At 53.2% G+C, this 22,307-nt stretch overlaps 10 protein-coding genes across 18 annotated transcripts; 6 read left to right on the forward strand and 4 right to left on the reverse strand.

Annotated features, from left to right (window-relative positions):
- Positions 1 to 585: 585 nt before the first annotated feature.
- KVP17_004328 (uncharacterized protein) lies at positions 586 to 1,911 on the forward strand (the record flags this gene model as incomplete). Its single annotated transcript, XM_068522415.1, has 1 exon — positions 586 to 1,911. One exon carries the CDS (start codon positions 586 to 588, stop codon positions 1,909 to 1,911), a length of 1,326 nt encoding a protein of 441 aa, XP_068379626.1.
- A 234-nt stretch (positions 1,912 to 2,145) lies between these two features.
- KVP17_004332 (uncharacterized protein) lies at positions 2,146 to 3,270 on the forward strand (the record flags this gene model as incomplete). Its single annotated transcript, XM_068522422.1, has 1 exon — positions 2,146 to 3,270. One exon carries the CDS (start codon positions 2,146 to 2,148, stop codon positions 3,268 to 3,270), a length of 1,125 nt encoding a protein of 374 aa, XP_068379633.1.
- Positions 3,271 to 3,420: 150 nt separating this feature from the next.
- On the forward strand, positions 3,421 to 3,774 carry KVP17_004324 (uncharacterized protein; the record flags this gene model as incomplete). Its single annotated transcript, XM_068522406.1, has 1 exon — positions 3,421 to 3,774. One exon carries the CDS (start codon positions 3,421 to 3,423, stop codon positions 3,772 to 3,774), a length of 354 nt encoding a protein of 117 aa, XP_068379619.1.
- Positions 3,775 to 3,915: 141 nt separating this feature from the next.
- Positions 3,916 to 4,185, reverse strand: KVP17_004338 (uncharacterized protein; the record flags this gene model as incomplete). The annotated part of the gene is made up of 1 exon (XM_068522432.1): positions 3,916 to 4,185. The coding sequence occupies one exon, from the start codon at positions 4,183 to 4,185 to the stop codon at positions 3,916 to 3,918; it is 270 nt and encodes an 89-aa protein (XP_068379642.1).
- Positions 4,186 to 4,504: 319 nt separating this feature from the next.
- KVP17_004321 (uncharacterized protein) lies at positions 4,505 to 8,752 on the reverse strand (the record flags this gene model as incomplete). 4 transcript variants are annotated; one of them, XM_068522402.1, is made up of 3 exons in its annotated part: positions 4,505 to 5,858; positions 5,906 to 6,433; positions 7,560 to 8,752. In XM_068522402.1, 3 exons carry the CDS (start codon positions 8,750 to 8,752, stop codon positions 4,505 to 4,507), a joined length of 3,075 nt encoding a protein of 1,024 aa, XP_068379615.1. The 4 variants fall into 4 exon arrangements, with proteins under 4 accessions (XP_068379615.1, XP_068379614.1, XP_068379613.1 ...); XM_068522401.1 differs by lacking the exons at positions 5,906 to 6,433; positions 7,560 to 8,752 and having other exon boundaries at positions 4,505 to 5,824; XM_068522400.1 differs by lacking the exon at positions 7,560 to 8,752 and having other exon boundaries at positions 5,836 to 6,465.
- Positions 8,753 to 9,030: 278 nt separating this feature from the next.
- KVP17_004326 (uncharacterized protein) lies at positions 9,031 to 12,678 on the forward strand (the record flags this gene model as incomplete). 4 transcript variants are annotated; one of them, XM_068522410.1, is made up of 4 exons in its annotated part: positions 9,031 to 10,777; positions 10,829 to 11,731; positions 11,758 to 12,286; positions 12,315 to 12,678. In XM_068522410.1, the coding sequence occupies 4 exons, from the start codon at positions 9,031 to 9,033 to the stop codon at positions 12,676 to 12,678; spliced, it is 3,543 nt and encodes a 1,180-aa protein (XP_068379623.1). The 4 variants fall into 4 exon arrangements, with proteins under 4 accessions (XP_068379623.1, XP_068379621.1, XP_068379624.1 ...); XM_068522408.1 differs by lacking the exons at positions 10,829 to 11,731; positions 11,758 to 12,286; positions 12,315 to 12,678 and having other exon boundaries at positions 9,031 to 10,785; XM_068522411.1 differs by lacking the exons at positions 9,031 to 10,777; positions 12,315 to 12,678 and having other exon boundaries at positions 10,804 to 11,808.
- Positions 12,679 to 13,098: 420 nt separating this feature from the next.
- KVP17_004330 (uncharacterized protein) lies at positions 13,099 to 16,864 on the forward strand (the record flags this gene model as incomplete). 3 transcript variants are annotated; one of them, XM_068522419.1, is made up of 2 exons in its annotated part: positions 13,486 to 15,400; positions 15,429 to 16,864. In XM_068522419.1, 2 exons carry the CDS (start codon positions 13,486 to 13,488, stop codon positions 16,862 to 16,864), a joined length of 3,351 nt encoding a protein of 1,116 aa, XP_068379630.1. The 3 variants fall into 3 exon arrangements, with proteins under 3 accessions (XP_068379629.1, XP_068379630.1, XP_068379631.1); XM_068522418.1 differs by lacking the exon at positions 15,429 to 16,864 and having other exon boundaries at positions 13,099 to 15,423; XM_068522420.1 differs by lacking the exon at positions 13,486 to 15,400 and having other exon boundaries at positions 15,629 to 16,864.
- Positions 16,865 to 16,909: 45 nt separating this feature from the next.
- On the forward strand, positions 16,910 to 18,997 carry KVP17_004327 (uncharacterized protein; the record flags this gene model as incomplete). Its single annotated transcript, XM_068522412.1, has 1 exon — positions 16,910 to 18,997. One exon carries the CDS (start codon positions 16,910 to 16,912, stop codon positions 18,995 to 18,997), a length of 2,088 nt encoding a protein of 695 aa, XP_068379625.1.
- A 79-nt stretch (positions 18,998 to 19,076) lies between these two features.
- KVP17_004340 (uncharacterized protein) lies at positions 19,077 to 20,795 on the reverse strand (the record flags this gene model as incomplete). The annotated part of the gene is made up of 1 exon (XM_068522434.1): positions 19,077 to 20,795. The coding sequence occupies one exon, from the start codon at positions 20,793 to 20,795 to the stop codon at positions 19,077 to 19,079; it is 1,719 nt and encodes a 572-aa protein (XP_068379644.1).
- A 304-nt stretch (positions 20,796 to 21,099) lies between these two features.
- On the reverse strand, positions 21,100 to 22,197 carry KVP17_004337 (uncharacterized protein; the record flags this gene model as incomplete). The annotated part of the gene is made up of 1 exon (XM_068522430.1): positions 21,100 to 22,197. The coding sequence occupies one exon, from the start codon at positions 22,195 to 22,197 to the stop codon at positions 21,100 to 21,102; it is 1,098 nt and encodes a 365-aa protein (XP_068379641.1).
- Positions 22,198 to 22,307: the final 110 nt, after the last annotated feature.

A 22,307-nucleotide genomic window follows, 5' to 3' on the forward strand; every position in this document is an offset into this window, starting at 1 on the left:
CCCCTCGCTAGGTAGCACCAGTCCCTTCAAACTGTCCTGCACGAGAGGCAACTTCCTCAAGAAATCAGACACCCACTGAAGGATCTGCGCAGCAGAAGGCTTATTCTCGAACATGTTAGGCAGCTTCTCCACGAACTTCTCAAAAAGTATTTCCTCGTGATTGGTGTTGATGCCAGGGAACACTGTCTGAATGATTCTATCAACGCGAATATTGTCGTCGTCGTCGGGAATCACGTAGGGGAATTCAACGGTTTTGGCAGGACTGTAGGTCGACGAGGTAGTCGTTGGAGGAGTTGTGGTCAGATGGACTGGAGCAGAGGTCGCTGCCCCAATTCCTGAGAGCACGAAAGCGTTGAGAACTGAAGCGTATTTCATTTTTGATCACAACCAAATTTATGAAATACAAGAAATTTTCATAAAATATGCAGCTTCATTGAATCTTTCGGTATATTTGTGCTTATTGCTGGAATCTCTTTGTACCTTCAACGAATCGCTCGTGAATGTTGGACTCTTTGTTTATGAATGCATATGAAACAAACTCGATGACTCAGTATCCCCACAAAGGAGGGAAAAAACGCAATTCGGATGTCCCTCTCAGTTTTGCATAACCGTTGGTGGCGAGTCGTCATCTACTCCTTGGCGCTGCTCTTGACCAACGTCTTGCATGCTGGGTGGGTACCGATGGTTCGTTTCATGCGTGACTCGGGAAAGTTCGCGTGGGTCTGTCCCGCTGACGCCGTACCAGACCCGGAGACCCATATGCTTTGTCCGGGTCAGGAGCTGGCGTTCACTTTCAGCCTGTCGCTAGTGTCTTGCTCCGACTTTTCCATGAGCGTTATCTCCGGCTACGTCTTTGACGTTTTGGGGCCTCAAGTTTCTGGGCTCATAGGTCAGGCCCTGTTTTGGTGCGCCTTGCCCACTGTGGCTTTGTCGACCACCTCAGTGGGGATGTACGTTGGTTTTGTGTTTCTGGGCCTCTGTTGCTCCTTTACTCACTATCCGGCACTATCCATAAGCACTTCGTTCAAAGCAAACGAGCAATTCGTTATCGCTTGCATGATGGCAGTACAATATGGTACGTCTCTTGTGTATCCTGTGCTCTACCACATTGGAAAATCTGCAGACGCCTCCTTCGGTCAGGTATCTATGTGTTACTGGTTCGCCGTTGCGCCCATAGGTGCCCTCTACGTCCTGAGCCTTCCACGGACCACTCGGAAGGAGATTGAGGAAGCAAAGCGCAGCGTTCCCAATTCCAACGCGCCCAGGATGCGTGACTGCCTGAAGACTCCCGAATACTTGACACAGGGCCTGTGGCAGCTGGTGTACTTCCTTTCGTACACAATATTCCAGTCGACCATTCTCACCTGGGGCGGAGAGGCTGTATCGGAGTTCTACGGGTGGCTGGGAGTGGCTGCGATTGTCACCACAGTCATTTGGGGGTACGTTGGTGCTCGTACCTTCTCGTCGCTTGTGGTGATGTTTGTTTCCATCGGCCTTATGAGTGCATTTGGCTTGACTTATGGGTCAGCCCCTGCGGACTACGCAGCCTGTGTGATCCTGGTACTTGTCGGATCCTACTTCTTTGCGTCGAAGGTGGCGTATATCAACGAAGTTTTCCCACCAGAGTATATGGGCAGGCTCACTGGTCTAACATCCACCTGCGCGGGCGTTGTTAGTCTTCTGGCTACCCCGATTATGGCCTCGCCGCTGACGTTTGACAACAAGATAGGGGTTTTCTTGGCGTTACTTGGAGTGGGTCTCTGTTGTAACGTCTTTATGGTGGTACGGCAGAGCGTGTTTAAGATTAGTTATCGTTCGAATGCGACTGATGCCAGCGATACCACGTCTAACGATACCGCGTCTGCAGAAACCGAATCAAGATGGACTTCTGATGAAACCTATGATGTTTGATTCCCCCGTATCCGCAAAATGAAAATCTACCATAACTTATCGAAAGGCACTGATGCCAGCGATACCCCACGTCTAATGATACAACGTCTGAAGATACCACATCTGAAGATACAACGTCTGAAGATACCACGTCTGAAGATACCACGTCTCTGCGGAAACCGAATCAAGATGGACTTCTGATGAAACCTATGACGTTTGATTCTATATCCGCAAATTGAAAATCTACCGAAATACATGAATCGTCTGTCTCCACAGCAGACGCGCGCCCTTGAGACATGGACCGGAGAGGTGCGGAATATTACATCCCAGTACCTCTCGCCGCCTGACGGCTCCGGGTTGTCGTCACGCTCTGGGTCTCCGAGGCCCCTGTCTCCGAGAAACCTGCAAGCGAGCTTCAGCAAGCTGGCCAGGAGGTCTGACTTTCCAGAGACGCCAGCGCCTGTCAAAGATGGGTCGTGGAAGGCGCTCTATACCGCCGAGAAGTCTGCATCTCACCTAGACCCTGCTCGTCGAAGTAAACGTATGCAAGCGCACATGAACAAAATGACGATGGACAACGTGAAGCAGCTCTACGTCAAAACGTTGGCGCAAATTCACAGCTTAGACGACCTGCAGGCTTTCGTCGAGTGTGTCGTGCGCGGAGTGAAGCAGCAAACGAAATCCTCGCCTGACATCTATGTCGTGGTGGTGGCGCTAATGATGCTGGACGCGCGACCTGAAGGTCTCCTCTCACTGGCGCTCTCGCCAGCCGAGATGCTCGTTGTGAGGGACCAGATCCTCAATTGTTTGCAGAAGCATTTTGACATCTTCATCGGCAGCAGCTTTACGTTCGACCCAGCGCTGGAGTCTTCCGAATTCGAGCAGTACTTGGCTTGGGTCACCTCTTGGATAAGCTATTCCAATTTTCTGGGCTTCTTGGCATGGCAAAACCTGCTTCCCACCCGGGTTCTGTTGCTCTGTGCGTCATGGTCTCTGGCTCGTTTTTCCAACTCTTTTGACGACAGGTTGCGTGCGAAGCTCCCCGATTTGGACTCACCAGATGCGCCTAGCATACTTATTTCGTCCAGCGACTACCCCTACTACAGCGAATGGCTGTTTTTGGAGGCTTCCATCGCGATGGTGAATGCTGTTGGACCCCTGTTTCGAGTGCGTGAAGGACGATGCGAGCATGTGCGGGCCACCGAATTCGACGACATTGTTAACAGTATCTCACATGTAATCAAAGGCCGCAATGCGCCGTTCATCCCAAAGCGATTCGAAGTGTTGGTCACCAACATGCTGGAAATGAGAAGCACGAATTGGATGTACTCCCAGGCCCATATTGACTTTTACGCCAAGAAAATGCGACTTGGTGATTGAAGCGTCGACCTCCAGAATATGACACGATTGAATGATGTAGCGCCCTCAGCTTTGTGATTCCGCAAACACCGATAGCCGGCGACCTTTTTATTGGAGCCACAAAATTTACAGAACTCATGCACGCCCAGAAAAATATTACATTCGTATCTAATGCTGGACAGCGACAAAGTCGTCATTGTTCTGCGCGACGCAGAGGTTGTGGAGGTTCGCGAGGATGCTCCCACCATATCAAGAGACCGTAAACCTGAAAGTTCTGCCAAAAAGAAGCTGAGGTGCCTGTACGCTACCAGTTACCAGTCGTTCATCTCTATATACTCCTTCTGGAGTTTAGTTTCTTTGGGGTGCGCCCTTTGTGCCTTCTCCACCCTGAGTTCCGCCAGTTTTATGTCCTGCTTGAGCTTCGCCTCTGTGATGAGCAACATGAGCTCCTTTAGCATTCTTAGCCACCGGAGCTTCTTCGCCATTGGCTGCTCCAACGAGTCGTGGAAGATTTGCTTGACGTGACAACATATATCTGCTTGTGTGTTACAACATTTCCTGGTTGCATTCCTATTTACACCGGCAAATAATTTGTAGTGTACCGATGTCAAACGAGGAAATCGTCGTCACTGTTCAAGAAGTGGAGCTTGTGAATTCTCCGGAGCCTCAAAGGAAGGAGCTGCAGAAAGAACCTTGTAAGTCGAAGTGTCTCAAAGAGAAGCTTCTCAGCACCAGTTTCCAGTCATTCCATTCGATCTTCTCCTTCTGGAGCGCTATGTGTTTGGCCTCTGCCGTGTCGGCCTTTGCAGTGCTTTCTTGGGGATGTTGTCTATCCTGTCTGAGCTTCTCCTCACTCCTGAGCAATCTCAGCTCATTCAGCATCTTGAGTAACCTGAGTTCATTCAGCATTTTGAGCGACAGATCCACGTTTGCCATCAATTGTAGCGGCCAGGCTTGGAAGGTGTGTTGAGATGTGTGATTATACTGCTAACATGTAATATGTTCCTACCATACGACCAGGGGAGCGCTCCCGACGTAGGATGTCGTTCGTAAACTTCCAAAACAGTTTACCGAGTGGGTGACAGGATCAATGTTCAACAACACGTCTACAGGTGTGGTCATCGCCTGCTGACTTCGTTAACGGGTGGTCGACAGAGCTCAGGGCTGGCTCATTGGCACATTGAGCGTCTGGAGTGCTCCACGGGCTCGTTGCCGATGTGGGACGAGGCCTCAAATCCAGGGCCATGAATGTACACTACACACGCCGTCTCTTATTTTTCGGTTCTGTGGTGTCCACTTCGAGAAGTTCGTCGTCGATGGTTCCGAATAAATCGGGTCTTCGGACAACAAATTGCGCCAGGTTGTCCTCTAAGTCCTGGTGAGGGGCGAAAGCGGCTTCCTTCTTGGCCTGTTCGATCATCTTGTTCTTCTGAGCTTTCCACTGGGGATCCAGGAGGACATTTCGCAGGTGCTCACTCATGTCGGAGGCAGGGACTGGTTGCCCTGTAAGAGGACACGTCTGCATCTTCAGGCCGTTCTTGAAGTGATCCCCAAAGCTCTTTCTGGATCGACGAACGTAGTTGCGTCTGATCGTCATGTTCCCCTCTTTGGGAGCAATGGGAAGTGGTACCTCGTCCTCAGGAACATCAGATCGCACTGGCAGTTGTGGGGACAAGACAGTATCGATGGGAGCGGGCAAGGACTCCGCAGTCAGCGCTAAGAACTGCTGATCTGTCCTCTTCGCAAGGTCCACGGGGGCAGGCAGCATGGCCTGCATGTCCTCCTCAGTAAATAAGATCGACTCAACCACTGAGAAGTCATGCCAGTCGACTCCCGAGAGTTGCGCGCGTTCCTCCTCTCGACGAGTCTCCTCCTTCTTGCGCTTTCGGTCCTCCTGGTCTGTCCATCGGTATCGGTTATGGCACCTGTCGAGAGTCCTGTGAAAGGCAGTGCGCCGAATCTCGTCGTTCTCAAGTGTCTGGGTGTAGTTTGCTTTGATCTTTTCCAAGAGAGACTTATCTGGCATAAGACACCGGGCATAGGACTCCACCAAAGAGGTAAAATAGGGAAAGAGCGAGTGTGACGGTTTGAGAAAGTCAAACTGCGGGTTCGATTTCTCTCTTTGCGTCAGACCCACCAACAACCGTTGACCATTTCTGGCAACGAATTGAGCAGTGAGTTTGATGACATCCATATCCACTGCGGCAAGGTAGGGGTGTTTTATGGAGAACATGTCAGCGCTGGGGGGTTTGATTTCTTGCTCTCCGTACTCAGTCAACATCAAGGCTTTGGCCTTCTTCTGCTCCTGGGACTTGCGTTCTTCTGCGCGTGCTTTCATGTCCAAGATGGCCTGGGGAACTGAGGGATTTGCGTCCCCAGTAGTTCCGTCCTTGTAGTCCTTGACCCTTAGATCGTAGTAGGCTCTGAAGGGATTGTCTGGCAACAGAAAGGCGAACTTCTGTTGGCTCTGCTCACGCAGCACCCGCTGCTCAAACTGAAGACCGTTTTTCGCCACAAACTGTGCTGTTTTGTCGATGACAGCCCTTAGCTGAGGCGGAGGGTAGATTACAGACATCACCCTAAAAATCACTCTTTTCGCGAAGCAAGCTCTGCTTGGGCCTCTGCGAGTTGTCGCTGGTATTCGTCAGCAGCGAACTTCCACTCAAATACTGCCTCTTTCCAAGGCTGTAGGCGATCCTCAGCGTCTCGGAGTTGGTCCGCGACATCCATTACCAGCCCTTCACGCTGGCGCAGTTGACCTTGTTGTTGGGCCAACGCCTGTTCCCTCGTCGCCACTTCCTGCTCACGCTTCGATAGCTCCAACCGCAGCGCGGCGAGCTCAGCATCTTGACGCTGACTAGCCTCGCTTTCGCGAATCGCGTGTCCTTGTCGTAAGCGGAAAAGCTCGTCCTCTACCTCTTTCAACTTTCGATCCTTCCTCTTGAGTTTGTCCTGCAACGTCATCACTTCTTGGTTGTGATTCAGCTTCATAAAGGGCTTCATTGAGAGCGTGAGTTCACGCTCAGTTTCCAGCTCCGCCAAGCGAAGGCGAAGCTTCCGGTTTTCATCTGCAAGAGTCTTCAGATCGGAAGTAGCTTTTGGCGCAAGATGGCGTAAGAACTCCACCTGTACAGACACGTCGTCGGTCTCCTCCTTAGGCCGTTTCTTTTCCGCTTGATACCGCCTAAGAAGTGCCAACCCTTCATCTCGCAGCATATCAACATTTCTTTTACCATCAGCGACCTTCCTCTAGAGATCGTGACTTAAACGGGTCGTAAGGGGCGGGACGCGGGCGCCGCGGAAAACCCGGTCTTGCCGCCCGGATCTCCGGAGGCGGGCGTCCTCGAGGGGGGGGAGAAGGTCGCACATGCGGCGTGTATGGTCGCACACGCGGCGTGTATGGTAGCACACGCGGCGTGTGTGGTTGCAGACGCGGCGAGAATGGTTGCACACTGATGGGGTCGAGGGCTGGCGCCGGCAGAGGGTTCCGCCCAGCAACCCGAGGTGGTCTTGGTGGTCGCGTCCTGCGAGGCGAGGGCGCTGGAGCCCTCGTGCCCTCATGTGTAGGCGGTCGCAGGAACTGTTCACCGTCTTTCTGTGTAGTTTTAGGGGCGGTGTATTGCATGTAGGGTCGTTGCTTGTCTAATCGGTCAATCGGATGAGAGTTTGGAGTCAACGGTATGTTCGGGCTCTTCTCTATGCTTGGTCTTCTAGTGGGGTTGTGCCTCCTGCCGAGGAAGAGGAAAACGCATCCTGCAATGAACAATACCACGATCATCGAAATTGATGAAGCTACAACGGCAGTTCGGAAAGTTGTGTTGGCCGGAAGCTCCGTTGGCGCAGGCCTGGTTGTCGGAAAGAAAATGCTGAACACCTCCTCTTTTGTGGTGGGGTCTGCAGCGGTTGTGGTTATGTGGGTCGTGGTGGTACTAGTGGTAGCCGTAGTCGTGGTACTCGTGGTCGTGGTCGGCTGTGTTGTGGTGGAGGTACGAGTAACGCATGCTCGTGAGATATCTTCAGAGATACCCGAGGCCAGAGCTGAACGGCAGACTTCAGTGAGTTCGAAAGGAAACCGCTGTTCCATGCCTTTTTTTGTGAAAACCGTCGCTCCTGCTCCTTCTCCACACGAGACATCGTCCATACCTTGAAAGAAGGCAGATCTTGGGCAAGTCTCGTCCCCACAACTCCCTCTCTCTATGTAGTCACCTGGGTCAGATATACAACCATATGCTAATGTGAGAGTCGCTCCTCGCCTGCTGTCGACTCGAGTAGCCACATATTCACAACCCGACTTCGAGATGAGACCGTACAGGTAACTTCCGAGGTCCAGACGCTCGGTGTCGATGGATGTTACGGCCCAGGAGGGCACGAGCCAATTGGCGACGCACACATTAAACAGCTGCCTCGGAGTGGGGGCTCGTAGACCCACATCCAGCCCAGCAACCCAGTTGCCTTGGCAACCGGCATCAGAGATGGGCACAACCCAGTTGTCCGGCACGTGGGGACACGAATTGCCACAATCTACCGACCGACTAGGCTGCTGAGCTCGTGTGCAGCCCCAGTGCACGCGGCCGCCGGCCAACGTGAGCACGGTCACCCCATCCGTCGCACAAGCACGCTTTCGGACTTCGACGAAGGCGTCGAAGTCGTCGGTCACCGCTGAGGTCCCCGAAGGCGACACGTCCTCAGGCGGAAAGCACCGTGGGGCACAGACCCGGCTGATGGCTGCCTCGTCGGCGTTCTGCACAGCGGCGAGGCACCATGGAGTCTTGGCCAATCGCAGCCATCTTAGCACGTCGTTCCGGGTCCACATTTGAAGGGAGTCCCCTCCACAATGCACTGATAACCGAGGGTCAAAGAACTGCTTAGGGTCCACGACGTGACAGGTGTCGCTGCAGAGGGTTCTGTAGGGGAACGAGGGTGTTGGGCCGCATCCAGTAACATAAGAGCCGCTACCAGAGGATCCAATACCGAACTCCTCGCAGGCGGAAGTGAAGCTCAAGGCATCCTGCAGCACACTACTGCCGGCTGGGGCCTGCCTATCGAATGTCGCGTCGAACTCGAATGAGGCCCTGTGGACACATGTGCCACCGGTTGCGTCGGGAGCAACATTAGCTGCGTAGTGGTCGTCAGGAATGCTGCTGAAGTTCGTCCAGTCAGGCCCCAAGCACTGCCAACCTTCGAACGCGTCTGGATGTTCCCAATTCAGTGGGTTCACAGGACACTCATAGCCGCAGAACCCTTCCTCGTACTCCAACGTTGCGCAGCCGATCTCCAGCAGCCTCTGTGTCGCAGAGTAGCTAAGTACTCGAAGCTCGGTACTGGTGTCGCACAAGTCGACCCCATCCCGCTTCAGCCGGGCGACCTCGACGAACACGTCCAGAGGAGGCACAGAAACGGATCGCAGTAACCGGACAGTTCCTTTGATGCACCGAGCCGCCGAGACGTCACCCGTTACCGTCGTTTGCGCTGTAACCACTGCAACCAGAAGAAAAAATTTCATTTCTAAAAAGGATCAGATAATAAAATTCAGAACCTTCTATGAAATACCAGCGAAACTGGGTTAAGATTTGCTTCTACAGCAATTTTTGCTGACCAGAGGCCAAAAGTCAGTACGGTTTGGGCGTACATAAGCTGACAGAGCCTCTTACAGCATCATTCTATCTTCATGGAAGCACTTCCTCAATTGTTGGTGTTCACATAATATGCAGCATTTGTCATTTGGTCATGTTTTGGAGGCCCATTGCAGCACTGGGACTCTGGTGGTGTCTCAATATATGGATGTTCTGGAATGATCCACACCAGCAGATTTTCAAGGCGAACCTGTGGGCCGTGTTGCAGGAGCAGCGTCTCTTTGTGACCGGGTCTGGCAGGAGCACGAATGACCTTAACCTGATGTTTGACGGCGAGCCAAAGAGCTTGGAGTCACTGTCGACGTTGATTGCGCCTGGCGTTGAGCTCAGTGTCCCTGTGACATCCCGAGAAAGATTGAAGTTTCCGAAACCCTCGACGGCTGCTGCTCGGCGACCCCAGGTCGTCATGGCGGCCCGGATGCTTGGCAACATTGCCTTTCCTATGCAGGGCACAGAGCAGTACTTCCAAAATTTAGAGCACATCGTAAACCTACTTCCTGACGGTCGATACCGTCGAAAGACTCCTGATGGACCACTTGAGAAGTTGCCTGATCAGTCGTACGGCGCGTTTAATCGAAACTGGCGTGAGAGCAAGTTGTCAGGCGATGGGGAGGATATCTACCTCAAAAATATTTTCCTTCTGAACGGACTTCTTAACACCACTCTAGAACGCAAGTTAAGCGAGTTCTTTACGGAGCGAGATCTTCTCGTTCAAACCATCCCTTTGAATTCTGATCAACTGTATGGGAAAGAAAGGAGGCCACGTCTGGTGACACTGGACAGCTCTGAAGTTCCTGGCTTAGAAACTCTGATGTGGGGCGGAGTTAACGACCCCATCCTCTACATTACGGCTCAAAACAGAGCCAGAAATGCAATGATCGAGCTGATGTTGGCCGGGGAAGCCGACATTTTGATGCCTCTTGACGGTAACATCGGCATGACAGTGGACGCGCTTGGGTCTGTGCTGCGCGGCTTTGACAAGAGCCAGCAATCCTATAACATGCCTTTACTGGTGCGACTTAACCCTCGACGGGATAAGGCGAGCAAACCAGAGGACTACTACGACTTTAAAAAGCTGAGCCCACTGACTCACCTGCACGAGGTTCTTCGGTGGTCGACGATGGGAGAACCTCAACTGATCTATCAACGATCACTGAAGAGCATGTTTTTCGGAGTAAACATGAACTATGGCAAGAAGAACAAGGTGAAGAAGATTCAACGTATCGCTCATAAGGGTAGTCCTTGCAGTGGAGTGGTGCATAAGAACGTACCGTGGATGATTTCCAGCAACAATCGCCGAGCTCAGAAGTATTGCGCTGAGTGTGGGTATGTAATACGTTTACCATACTGGTACACGCAAAGGTCAGCGGACCTCATTGTCAGGCTGAATCAGATGGACATGAGAGTAAATTTCGATGCAGACATGCACTCCCGGTGGGGCCGTTGGTTGCGACAAGACAAAGCGCAGTTGAACCGCGTGATGCGGCTGCTGGGAAGGCGCAAGGGCTGGAAGGAATCCCACGTGCAACTTCAGAATGCAAAGCTGAACGCAAGATCAAACAGCACCGCTGTGAAAGGGAATATTCGAAAAGATATGCTGCTGTACGACGACGAGGAGGGCCACTGGATGGCTTTGAACAAGCTGGATCGGCTGGCGGCTTCAGGCGTGGACTACAACTCGGAGTTCCGTGCGATGGCGAGGTCTCTAGCGATGAAGTTTTTCGCTAGACAGATCCTCAGCGGGAAGGGATTATCGCGGAGACAGATTTTCCGGATGCAGCGAGACAGTGCGGGCCCCAACTTGGAGGGCTTCTCTCGCCTGGTCCTGCGGCTGGTGGTCCTGCCCATCGCATGCCTACTCGCTCTGATGTCGTATCGTTTTATTCAGAGAACTCGTGACTGAAATTCCGTTGAAATATAAATGCGGATGGCACTACTAGTCGCAGAGTGTTGGGCTACTGTTGTAATGGACCGCCTCGGTCGACACAAGTGGGTTCAATCAGGGTTCACGATCCCTAACGGGAACATCGCTTCAGAGCCGAAACAGAAGCTGCCTCCGATGATGAGACCTTTAGCCAACAGCGTGAATGGTATGACCCGGAACGAATTACGGGGGATGACGAACGCTATCATGTATCGGGCTGGAGAACGAATACCAGCTCAGGGCATGTCGGAACGCAGCGTAATCATCGATGGCAAAGCCTCTCCTTGCACTCCTGACTACTCTACCAAGTGCCCCAGGTGGTGGTCCTACATCCAGGCCAGCGACACCTGCCAGGCTTATGAAGGGTACCGAGGGCGTTGTCGAGCGTCCTTCGCAGCTGGCATGATGGACGAGGCTATGAGGGCCAACCAGTCGTTAGATTGTGGCTACGATTGGACGTGCAAGGAGGAGAGTGCCGAGTGTGACCCTGACCCCAATGCCGCCTGCCCAGTGGACTTCATCAGTCGCCCGGAGGGCTGCGTTCCCGGAGCCGAGTATAAGGGTTTTTGTCGGTATACGTGGAAATTGAAGTCAATGTCAATGGGTGAGATACTTGCGCTCTGCAAGTCCTGTCAAGCCCGTTGGCCTTGTCTGGAAGTCGGGGCAGCGTCGTCGATGCAGTGGTCCTCAATCGATGGTACCAGCTTTTGTCCTCCGTGGACCGAGACTAGTCGTTGTCCACTCAACTGGCGTGAGGATAGCGGCTTGTGCCATTCGGAGGTTGAGGTCTGTGGCCACAAAGCTTGGAGATTCACGTACTACACTCCTCAAATGCTGCGCGAGATGAGCAGCCGGTGTAACATGGAGTTCACCTGCGACGAATCCTGCGAGACGGACTTCGATGCATGTCCTTACGGCTTCGAGAGTGGGCTGCTTCGGTGCCGTACACAGCGGTTAAGGATGTATGCAGAGCGAATACCACACTCCTCGACTGTCCCCTGACACAATTCAATTTGCAGGAATTGAAAGCGGACCCTGCTGCTCTATTGTCGCTGTTGGTGAACTGTGGCGCCCACTTTCTTTGTAAACCTCGAGGTTGTCATCGGGCGTGGCATGCGCCCTGCCCAGACAAGTGGTTCTACGACGGCGAGGGTTGTCACCCACCACACATTCGCAAAGGACCCCCAGAGTGCCTTGCCTATCGCACTTGGAGTGGCGTCCCGGAGAAGTCTCGCAGGCAGTGGGCTTCTGAATGCCAGTATCCCTGGCCTTGTGTTGGCACCAAGATCCATATATTCCATGAGATGCGGGGACCTGCGATAAATGGCGCAGTCCTACCTGACACGGGGAAGGTGGAGGAGGCATTCAGTGGCGTCTCAGCCAAACAACCGCATTACTTTCAGAAACACCACGATTCCCGTGAATCACCATCAGGGCGACCCGTCAACGACATCGCCGACATTATTGGAGGGATAGCATCGTGAGATACCCAGTGTCCGGTAATGTAGTCGGAAGTTAAGGCGTAAGCTGCGGAAACCTGGGGCCTTGAGCAAGGGCCTGCAGGATGCACTCCCGCCCATGGAAGCCGCTCAACTGGGGCTTCGCGACTGGGCCTTCTCTCTTAGCAAGCGAGACGACCACTGGGGCCCCATCCAGTTCAAGTCGGGTACCGTCTTCTCAGGTCCGTGGCGACGCAACGAGACAACTCCTCATGAATGGAGGCGTCCAACGGATGGGACTGACGACTCCCTCCATCGGCATCCGGCTGGGGAGGACGGCGGAGGAGTGACCGAAACGGACCCCTTCAAGGGCGGGTTCAAAACTAAACCTGGCTACCACAACTACGGCCACTATCCTGTCTGGAGCTACTAGAGGGACGTGAGTGGATGGTTTTTTTTCGTGTTCCAGTGGGGGGCCCTGTAGGCCGTGCTTAGAGTAGCAACTTTGGAAAATAAAGTATTTTCTAGTCGTATGCAGCCGGATGAACGTCTGAGTTGGTTTCCATTCTCAAGAGGCTTTGGTGTCTCCCATCGCGAGTCGTGTACACCGTTCTCTGTGGCGTCGATGCCTGCTCTGTTCACTCCTCCTGATGCAAGCAATATATATGCATCAGAGGAGGACTTGCTTAGGGCGTCTCCCAGGCCACTAAGCCTTGAAGGCAAACCAAGGGTCCATTGCGAGGTCTGCTGGGCAAAGTCCAGCTCCAGTCAGAACCGCCTGTTAAGGTGCTCAGGCTGTAACTTAGTAGTACATCAAGGGTGTTATGCTGTCAACGACGTCCCCCTTCCTGACATGAAGTGGCTTTGTTCTGTGTGTTCTCACTGGTTAGCACAAGGACACACCCTTAGACCGAAGACTGATGTCCCAGATCATCCGTGTGTACTGACCTCAGGCGACGAGGAACCGTCTCCTCCAATAAGTCCTCTGCCAGAAACGAAGGATTTCACAGCAGCCAAGCCTCCTGCGGTTAGCCGGGACGCCTTCCACCCTGTACCACCCCCAGTAGTGTGTCGACTGTGCAACCGGCCTGGCGGGCCTATGAAACTGGGCCCCGAGCACCTTTGGGTGCATGTTGCGTGCGTTCATTTCTCTGACGGAGGACCCTTTTTTCGCCAGACTCCTTGCGGACTGCAGCCGAATAACATCAACAAGCATCTCGCGGTTCATCGGAAAAGTAACATGCAGTGCTCTTTGTGTGAACGGCCCTCTGGATACACTGTGGAATGTTCAGCAACGGACTGCCACTTGCGAGTGCATGTTGGGTGTGCCAGCCACCACGACCTACACCCGCGTGCTCGTATCGTGCGAGCTGCGATTGCCACCGGTGGGGAAGTCCTCTTCGTAGAGAAGCTCGTCAAGATAGTTACATGTCCGGAACACTCCGCGGCAGCCGACGTAGAGGCTATCTTGGACAGGGAGCAGAAGCTCTTCCAAGCAGAGGAGGAACGTCGTGCCAAATCATCGCATGATCTCCCGCTTCCAAAGAAGAAGACGTCCAAACTCAAGCGGAGTTCCTCCAGCCCAGCAGTGTCAGAAGCCAGTATATTGCTCTCACGCCGCGCTCGTGGCGTGACGAAACATCACGGGAAGCCAAGTAGAACGATATCAACGCCTCATTCTCAAGTCCGCGGAGTGAAGCTCATCTGGTCCAAATACGAGCGCTACTTTACGAGGCTCTTTCAGAAGACGCCCCCTGACCTGTCGTCCACACAGGTGCGTGTCTTGGAAGCCGAGGGTCGCGCTGTCTTGGCGCTGCTCACTGACCAGATTCCGTGCTTCACGGGAGCCGCGTGTCCTCCATCGTACCCTGGATTCGACATGAGCATGGCCTTCGAATTCCTTACCCGAGGCGGTATTCGGCCATGTTTATTACTAGGAAAAGGCGTTGGCGCGCTCTGTCGTTTCCAGTTCTCGCCTTGTGACCAGGTAGACGAGGAGACTGGTCTTCGTCCCCAGGAGCTGGCTTTGATGTGTCGGAAAATACCTCGGTGGAAGGATGTTATCCAGGTACTTCAGCAGCAGTTCTCGGGACGAGTACCTGGAGCATCGAGAACGCCTGGTTCTCATCTCGTGCTCAGCGACGTACTACCTTTGTTCTTCTATCAAGCAAAGTTCCTACAAGCAGCATTGGGTGCCTCTCGCTGCTTAAACATTCCTCTTACGCAATTCAAGCCTGTGGACGTGGCACCTTTCAAGGACAACGACTCATTGACAGAAGAAGCCGCCACGATCAACCATGAGACTCCTTTCGCTGTGGTGAAAGATGACTCCGCCTACGGACCTGCCAGGGGGCTACCGGTATTCGGTGCCCGTCATCGTGTTTTTGCTGGCAGTTTGGCATGGGACTTATTTCCTCCGCCTGTGACGGGACCCACCGAGGTCTTCGGTGATCGCTTCGAGATGATGCGCCGTGATAACGCGCGTGTACTGGATAAAGAAAACTGGTGGCGAGGTACACTGGACTGGGTTGACCGTTCATTCACATTTTATGGCAGCGTTCACCGAGAAATCAGCGAGGAACTGACCTCCCTTCGGGGTAAGTTCCACGAGTCACTGACCCGTGATGCGCGGCAGCCTTCAGACGGCGCCGATCACAATGAACGATGTTTGAAACGGCATGAGGCTGCATCAAGATGGGCGATGACCAGGAGCAACTTCCGTATGGGCGTATCCGATGACCGGCATCCCCTAACTCTTCTGAAACTCTCATCACGCGATATGGGAACACCTACAAGGGGTATTATGGACGGTCTGCAGGCAGCAGCCCAGGGATCTCTGCATCAGCAGATTTGTCATGCGTGCATGTCCACCGAGGTGGACTCCTTGGACCCCATCCTCAGGTGCAAGCGTTGCGAGGTTCTGGTGCACAAGTCGTGCTATGGGTTGCACGCACCCATGCACACCGACGGAGAGTCGTGGTTTTGTAAACGCTGCGCCTTCGAGAAACGCCAGGCTCGCGCCGCTGCTCTGTCTCCAGGGAGCACTACCTGTGTTGTTTGCGGTCTCATGGGTGGCGCTTTGAAGCAGGATGACTGTAATCGTTGGGTTCACTCATTTTGCGCTGTACTTCTCCAGAGAGCGCCATCATTAAATGGTGAGTGTATCCTTGCGTGTTGATCCAGCCATTCGCAAAGCCGAATCTTGGTCGCTGGAGTCCTGCGACGGCACATGCAATATCTGCCGCGATATAAAACCGTCCAACGAGCTCTTCAAACTATTCCCGCCTGCTCGTCAACGTCTCGTGTGCACTCCACAACACTGTGCCGGGAGCTCGTACCTTTTACGGTGCCAGCACGCCGGGTGCGAATACACATGTCACCCCATGTGCGGCTGGCTGCAGGGGCTTCATTTCGTTGTCGGATCGGATGATTCGATTCCTCTGGAGTTTTCCGGAACGCCTGACATCTGTTTTCCACGGTTGACCGTTGACTTCTGCTGTCCGCGGCACTCCCCTGGTCGGGACCTCGAATCTATATCTCGAGTCCGAATGCTACGCTACACCCCTCTGGAATGCAAGTCGATGCCCTCGTCTCCTGTGCCGGCGTCGAAGAACGTCTCCTTAGATGAGACTACTGTTTCATGGAATTGGATGCGCTACTTACAATCGGAAGAGGAATGGTTTGTCAAGACACACCACGTGGAATCTCGAAAGGGCCTCTGTGATGTCTGCCTTAAGAGCGAGCTAGTCACCGAGAACTCTACAGAGGGGCTTTTGGAGTGCTCCAAGTGCGGTACTACGTTTCATTGGTCCTGTGCATGCGAACCGGCTGGCAAACGCCGTCGGCGAAAGGATTTCGTGTGCGACGGGTGCAAAATCGAGGGATCAACCTGCGTTTTCTGCCCTCTCGACACCGGGTTCGTGAAGGCCTGCAGTCGAGTCCGGGTGGTTAAAGACGAAGAGCTGTTCGAGCTGTGGACGGCATACCGACGAATCCTTTCCGAAATCTTCGAGGCCGAGGGAGCTGAAGATCCACGAATATCATTTGAAGCCATGATGAAGACGCTAATTGGCGTGAACAAAGTCGTCAGATCCGAGGCTCTAGCCGTTGCCCACCCTACCTGCTGCCTGTATGCTCCAGACGTTCACCTAACAGAGAAGGGATTCACGGGCTGGATGCAGGCACTAGTGGACTCCAAGCGCGTTTGGCTGCAAGAGCTTGTGCAGCGTCTGGAAGCGACGAAGGGCGAAATCGTTCGAGAGCTCCACCAGTCCCACTACTCCTTTCAAGTCATGCTCTCTAGGTTAAAACCGGCTAGTTGTGCCATTTGCAAAAGCTGCCGCGGGCTGCTGCTACCATGCTCCGCCGACAGATGCATCTGCGTACTCCACGCCCGCTGTGGTGAACTGTCTGGTTGTCGTGTTGAATGTTCCAGCGAGGCAGGGGTGCTGAAGCCGCTGTACTACTGTCCAGAGCACTCAAGTCTCGAGGCTCACCGATCTGTGGCGGGAATGGCTTTTGCCAGCCTGTTGGGTGCAATGGAGGAGGCTAAGGTACTCCACGAGCCTCCACGGGTGCGGCTTCCCAAACGCCGAAAGGTGAAGGGAGGCTATGTGTAACTATTTTGTGGGGTCTCAACAATCCAAGTGATTTTAATTAGACGTATGTTGAAGTTTGTGTTCGCTGTGGGAGCGATGGCCTCGAAGCCGTATGTTGGTTGGTACGTTAACGCTCAAGGGGACGGAGTTCTTGCGAATTTAAGCAAGCTCGACAAGGAACGGGTTACTCACGTGTATATGGCTGACAGAAAGCCTACGGTGTCAAAGGCGTGGGACTGGGAGTGCCGAATCCCCAGACGTGGCCATCGGGATTCTGGAAGCTGGCACGGAGTAAGTGCAGAGGAGAACTTCTTCCCTGCTATGCGAGAGCAGGCTGACGAGTACGGATTCAAAATCATGTTGATGCTTGGTGGGTGGGGCGGCTCCAACTACTTCTCCTACTGCATGCAACCTGAGAACCGAGCTGCCTTCGTTGAAAGCATCGTTGATTACCTTGAAGAGTGGCAGCTGGACGGAGTAGATTTCGACTACGAGCATCCTGGACTTGGTGGTCCTTGTGACCACTCGTTCGCCTGGCCTAAGGTCACCCCTGTCCGCGTTTGCGGCCCCGACGAACAGATGAAGTTTGGCACGAAATGCGACCCTTATAACCCTGATCCTCAATGCTGTACCAAATCAGGCTTCATGTGTGTCCCAGGAGAGTCCCCTCATGGCTTCTGTTGGTTCAGTCAAGGCATTCCCCAAGATTCGGAGTGGGGAAACTCCACGGAGACACCAGACGACTCAATGTGCGACTTCGTCAACCACGTTGGTGACCGATACCGAGGACACTACAAAGATGACTGGACAACCCTTATTGAGACCATTGAGGAGACGAAGGCTGCGTTGCTGACGAAAAGCCCACGTTACGAGGTCTCCGCTGCTATAGGGGTATCAGGCATGTGGGAAGGCTGCGAAGGTCGTGTGGACGGTCTTGACGCGTACTCCGTCTACAAGATGAATCCGGACACTCTTCGAGGGGGTTTGGTTCCTTGTGACCGGCCTGATATTCCGCGACTCTGCGAGGCTGTGGATCATCTCGGCCTCATGGTGTACGACATCTGGGGGACGCAGTACACTTTCACAGACCATCACGCTCCTTTTCACTGCGAGGCGTCCTCACCGATGGCGGCCCTTAGGAATTTCCCGTTCCAGGCGGGAGATGGCTATCCGTGCTGGCCTCGGTATACAATGCAAACGGCTGTTGACTGGATATTGAATCCGTTTGAGCCTAACGTCTCCGTCAAGCCTGACGGTATACCTCACCCCCCAACGAAGTTCACTGGAGGATGTCCACCTAAGAAGATTACGGTGGGATTTCCAGCTTATGGCAAAGGTGTGTGTGGAGTACCCGCAGGCCCGAATTCGTCGCTTCCTGGACTGTACCAGACATTTAAACCCAATACCCCCTGCCCCTCTGACATTCCTACTAACCTGTCCTGGAAGAACGTTAGTCACCACAACTACTTCCAAGGACCCATGCCTGCGAATTCTCAGGACAACAACGGCACCTACGACAAGGAGAGGCGCGCGTTTTACACTCAAACCAACGAGGAAGGGGAGCTGGTGGGTACATACTGGTACGACCACGACAACGAGTTCTTTATGACTCTGGATACACCAGATGTTGTCGCTGCCAAAACTGCGTGGCTGCAGGAGAAGGGCGTCGCTGGGTACTTCTTCTGGGAAAGCACCCTAGACAACTGGGAGAACGAGATTGGAGAGGCGGCTTATCGCGGCTGGACGGGTCATACGACGGTGAGTTCTGCGCAGTCGCAGGTGGACACTTCACGTACGGTTGCATGGGTGGCTAGCGTGATTCTGATTTGCGGCACAGCCGGCTGGCTGGTGATTGCTCCGGCGGCGTTTCCGATAGTCCTTGGCGTCGGCACTGTTGTTGGCGTCGGAGGGATTCTGGCGATAGCCGCTGGTGTGATTGCTGCTGGTGTCGTCACAGGGCCCAGTGGCATGACTGCCGGTATGCAGTGGTTCGGTGCCGGTGGCTCAATCCCCGCATGGGCGATTGCTTTGGCAGCCGCGCTTTGTGTGATATTATTAGTTGCCTTTGCCTACCGGATTCTGACTGAGTATAGGTCCGAAGATCGTGAGGAATACACCGACACGAGCATAGGTGCCACCAGCAAGGGTGTTTGAGGCGGCGCCACAAGCAAGAGCGTTTGAGTTAATAGATTATATATTATTGTGTAATACGCTGTGATTTCGATCCAACTTGCTATCTTCGCCTCACTGGAGGGTCTGCTGGGGCATCACTTATAGTGGGCATCTCAGCGGATATTTCGAGCTGTTCGGCTTCTGTGGTGTCTCCATGCTCGGATATTTCGAGCTGTTCGGTGTCTCCATGGTTCCACAGGGTGGGACGAGTCTTGTCAACACGGTAGGCCCATCTCTGGTAAAGGTAGAGAACGAAGATGATATCATCTCTGAACGTTGCTAACCTGTGGAGAAGTGGCATGTCCACGAGGAAAGCACCGACATCGTCAACAAACGTGTCTAAGGCTCGGTAGATCATTGCTCGCCAAGGCAGGTGGTCGACGGACTGCAGCTTGTAGTTGATGTACAGCTGTGGGCACATCATAACGAACCCAAAAGAGTAGACCAGCCCCGCAAGACACGACACAAGATATGAGTAGAGACTGCGGTGCTTCTTGTAGTAGTAGGAGTAGACACAGTAACCCAGACATGGAGGGAACATCACAACGCTCATCACCTTGATGGCGTACCGATCGTAGTCTTTGGTTCCGCTTTCGGCGTAGTTCTTTTGATCTTCCAAATGAACGAAGGGGAAGCTTCGAGACATTTTCACCTTAACACCCTTAGTAAGCTTCCACCCACTGGCCCCTAGTCCCAGAAGGATCTCCAGGAGAACTAAGCGAGACGTGTTCTGCGAGTCCAGCAGGTAGAGTGCAATGACAAACTCTGACACGAAGCCGTAGATGAGGGTATAGGCGGACATGCCCTCCATGCCGTCCTTGGAATTCCAAAAGCTCACATCGTTCTTTAGCGCCAACATTTGGAACAGGACGTGAGTTCCCATGAAAACGAAGGAAAACATCAGAAAGTAGGGGTTGGTGTCCATGAGGATGCGCTTTACCATCATCATCTCGCGCCTCGTATGCTGATGGAGACCCGCAAGCGGCCGGTCTTCAGGGTCAGCTTCCCAGTTGTTCTTCATGTTGCTTATCAACCCATGGGACCACAGAGGTTGCAAGCCAAACGATATCTCCAATTGGAACGTATCCAAGTCTGATAGGGGCACGAAATGACGTTCGAGCATCCAAAAGTCATGTAGCCAGCAGATGGGTGTGAATTCGTGGGTCTGGGGGTCTGCATGGCTTAGGTATGCTCCTGGAACACGACTGAGCTTTTCTCTAAGAATCTGGTGAGGAAGTCCAACCAGTCGTAAATCGAGCTTGGCCTTCCAATGCTCCACCGGTTCCCTAACAGTCACATCCTGCCTCGTCTCAAGGTCCCACAAATCCTTGAGTTCCTCATCACCGAAAGGTTCCATCATAGCTATCAGCGCCTCGGAGTCTGCAACCACTTTCCGAAATTCTGTTGGGCCAGCACCCAGAAATCCCTGTGGTCCGACGAACATATGAACGTATAGAGGACGTGTCGTCGGTTGAACGTGCTGCGGGGTCCATGTGACGTTCATACGTTCTATCTGAAGTCCTTCACGAGAGAAATTTTTCCGGTGCCAGAGGAGATCGTCGACCACAACATCTGGCTTCAGATGAAAATTTGGCCGGCGATTGCTCACAAAGACAAATGCGTCCAAGGACTCATTCGACTCCCACCGCGAGGTGAACATTGGATTGTCAGGCGTGCCCTGGGGCTCAGTGTTCCACCTGCGTAGAAAGTTCCAGCAGTTCAAAAGGACTAAGCCAATCCAGAACGATCTGAACAGAAGTCGACTCCATTGATTGTCCATCGAATAATCAGAGTTTCGTCGTTTCCCTGTGAACGCTGGACTGGAGACATTCGTTGCAGCACCCCGTCTTACTGTTCCAACGGGGAGTAGTGAGTTCAGACATCGACACTCATTTTTTGTACATGCATCATTGTCCTGTTCCTTTCTCATTGTCCTGTTCCCTAAACCTCCGGTTTATTCCTCTGGTGGTGCACCTTCCCCTGTTGTCAAAAGTGTTGTTCAGGCCAAATATTCCTGTTGTCAAAAGTTCAACAAATCCAATTAACGACAGCAGCTATAGAGTTCAGCGTGATCGCGAAATACATCACTTGAACATCTTACAGTCGTGGATGTTCTTGCCCTCGATCTTCTCGGGTGCATCGGAACACCAGTAGTCCGCAACGATGTTCTTATCCTCCTCCTTGTTGTGGTCAAGCTTGGTGAAGATGTGGTATTCGAATGAAGGGTGATCAGTGAGTTCGAAGGGAAGCTCGTGACCACGAATAAGCCACACGCCATGGTAGTTGAAGTCATCTCCGTCCCCGAGAACCTGGAAGATACCGAACGAATTCTTGCGGTAATTGGTGTCAACCCTCTGTAGGAAGCCGCCAAGAAGGTTGGAGGTCACATAGGGCTTGTCGCATTCTTCAGGTAGCTTGTCGTAAGACATCTTCCAGAGAGACCAGTTGGTGGGCTCGAACTCCTTCCAGAAGTAAGGCATGGCCTCAGCCCTAATATCCTTGGCGTTGGAGTACACTCGCTTCCAGGTTTCGTTGTTGAAATTGGTAGGCGGGTACTGAGGAGCCTTAGGCGCTTCCTTGGGAGCGGCTTGAGGCGCGGGTGTGGCCTCCTTCTTTGCTTCCTTCTTGGCGGCAGGTGCCTTCTGCTTAGGGAACACCTTATTAAGGGCGGGCTTGGATCCGAAAACAGTCTTCATAAGTCTGGCGACGTGAGGGCCGACGGTTAGCATGTCCTCAAACTTCTTCAGAACAGTAACGATGGCCACGTCAGCATACGAAACTCTCTGACCAACAGTGAATGTGCTTGATTCAAGGTGGATGTTGAGAGCCTTGAGGTACTCCTCGCAGTCCTGCTTCGCCTTCTTATGTTTCGTGTCCTTCACAAGAACCGCGGCGGGGACCTCGAACCGATCCTGAAAGATATCCAGGAATCCAGCGATCATTGCCTCCTCAGCAAGGCCCTTTCCACACAAACCAGCACCAAGGTTGGACTTGGCAACGTAGGCGCAAATGGCATTGGACCCAGTAATACACCCCTCAGGAATGCACAAGCAAGGGACGGGGGCGATCGCACAGCACTTCATCGAACAGTCCTCCTTCTTCTGGAACTTCACGTTGGCGACGGCCGCCACAGCGTCGATCTTGGTGGTCAGGAACGATTTGGGGTCCTGGCACAGCTGCATGATTCAATGTCACCTTCCCTAATCCACAGATTGGCCTCTTGAGACAGAACGGAAGGGGTTATTGTCGATTTTGGGTGGGTCACCCAGCCTCTTAGTCCAAAACATAGCAC

Source organism: the organism of the source record quoted next, assembly GCF_019968985.1.
Source record: "MAG: Porospora cf. gigantea B chromosome Unknown PgB_NODE_109_length_38376_cov_132.932, whole genome shotgun sequence".
NCBI classification, from domain to species: Eukaryota; Apicomplexa; class Conoidasida; order Eugregarinorida; family Porosporidae; genus Porospora; species Porospora cf. gigantea B.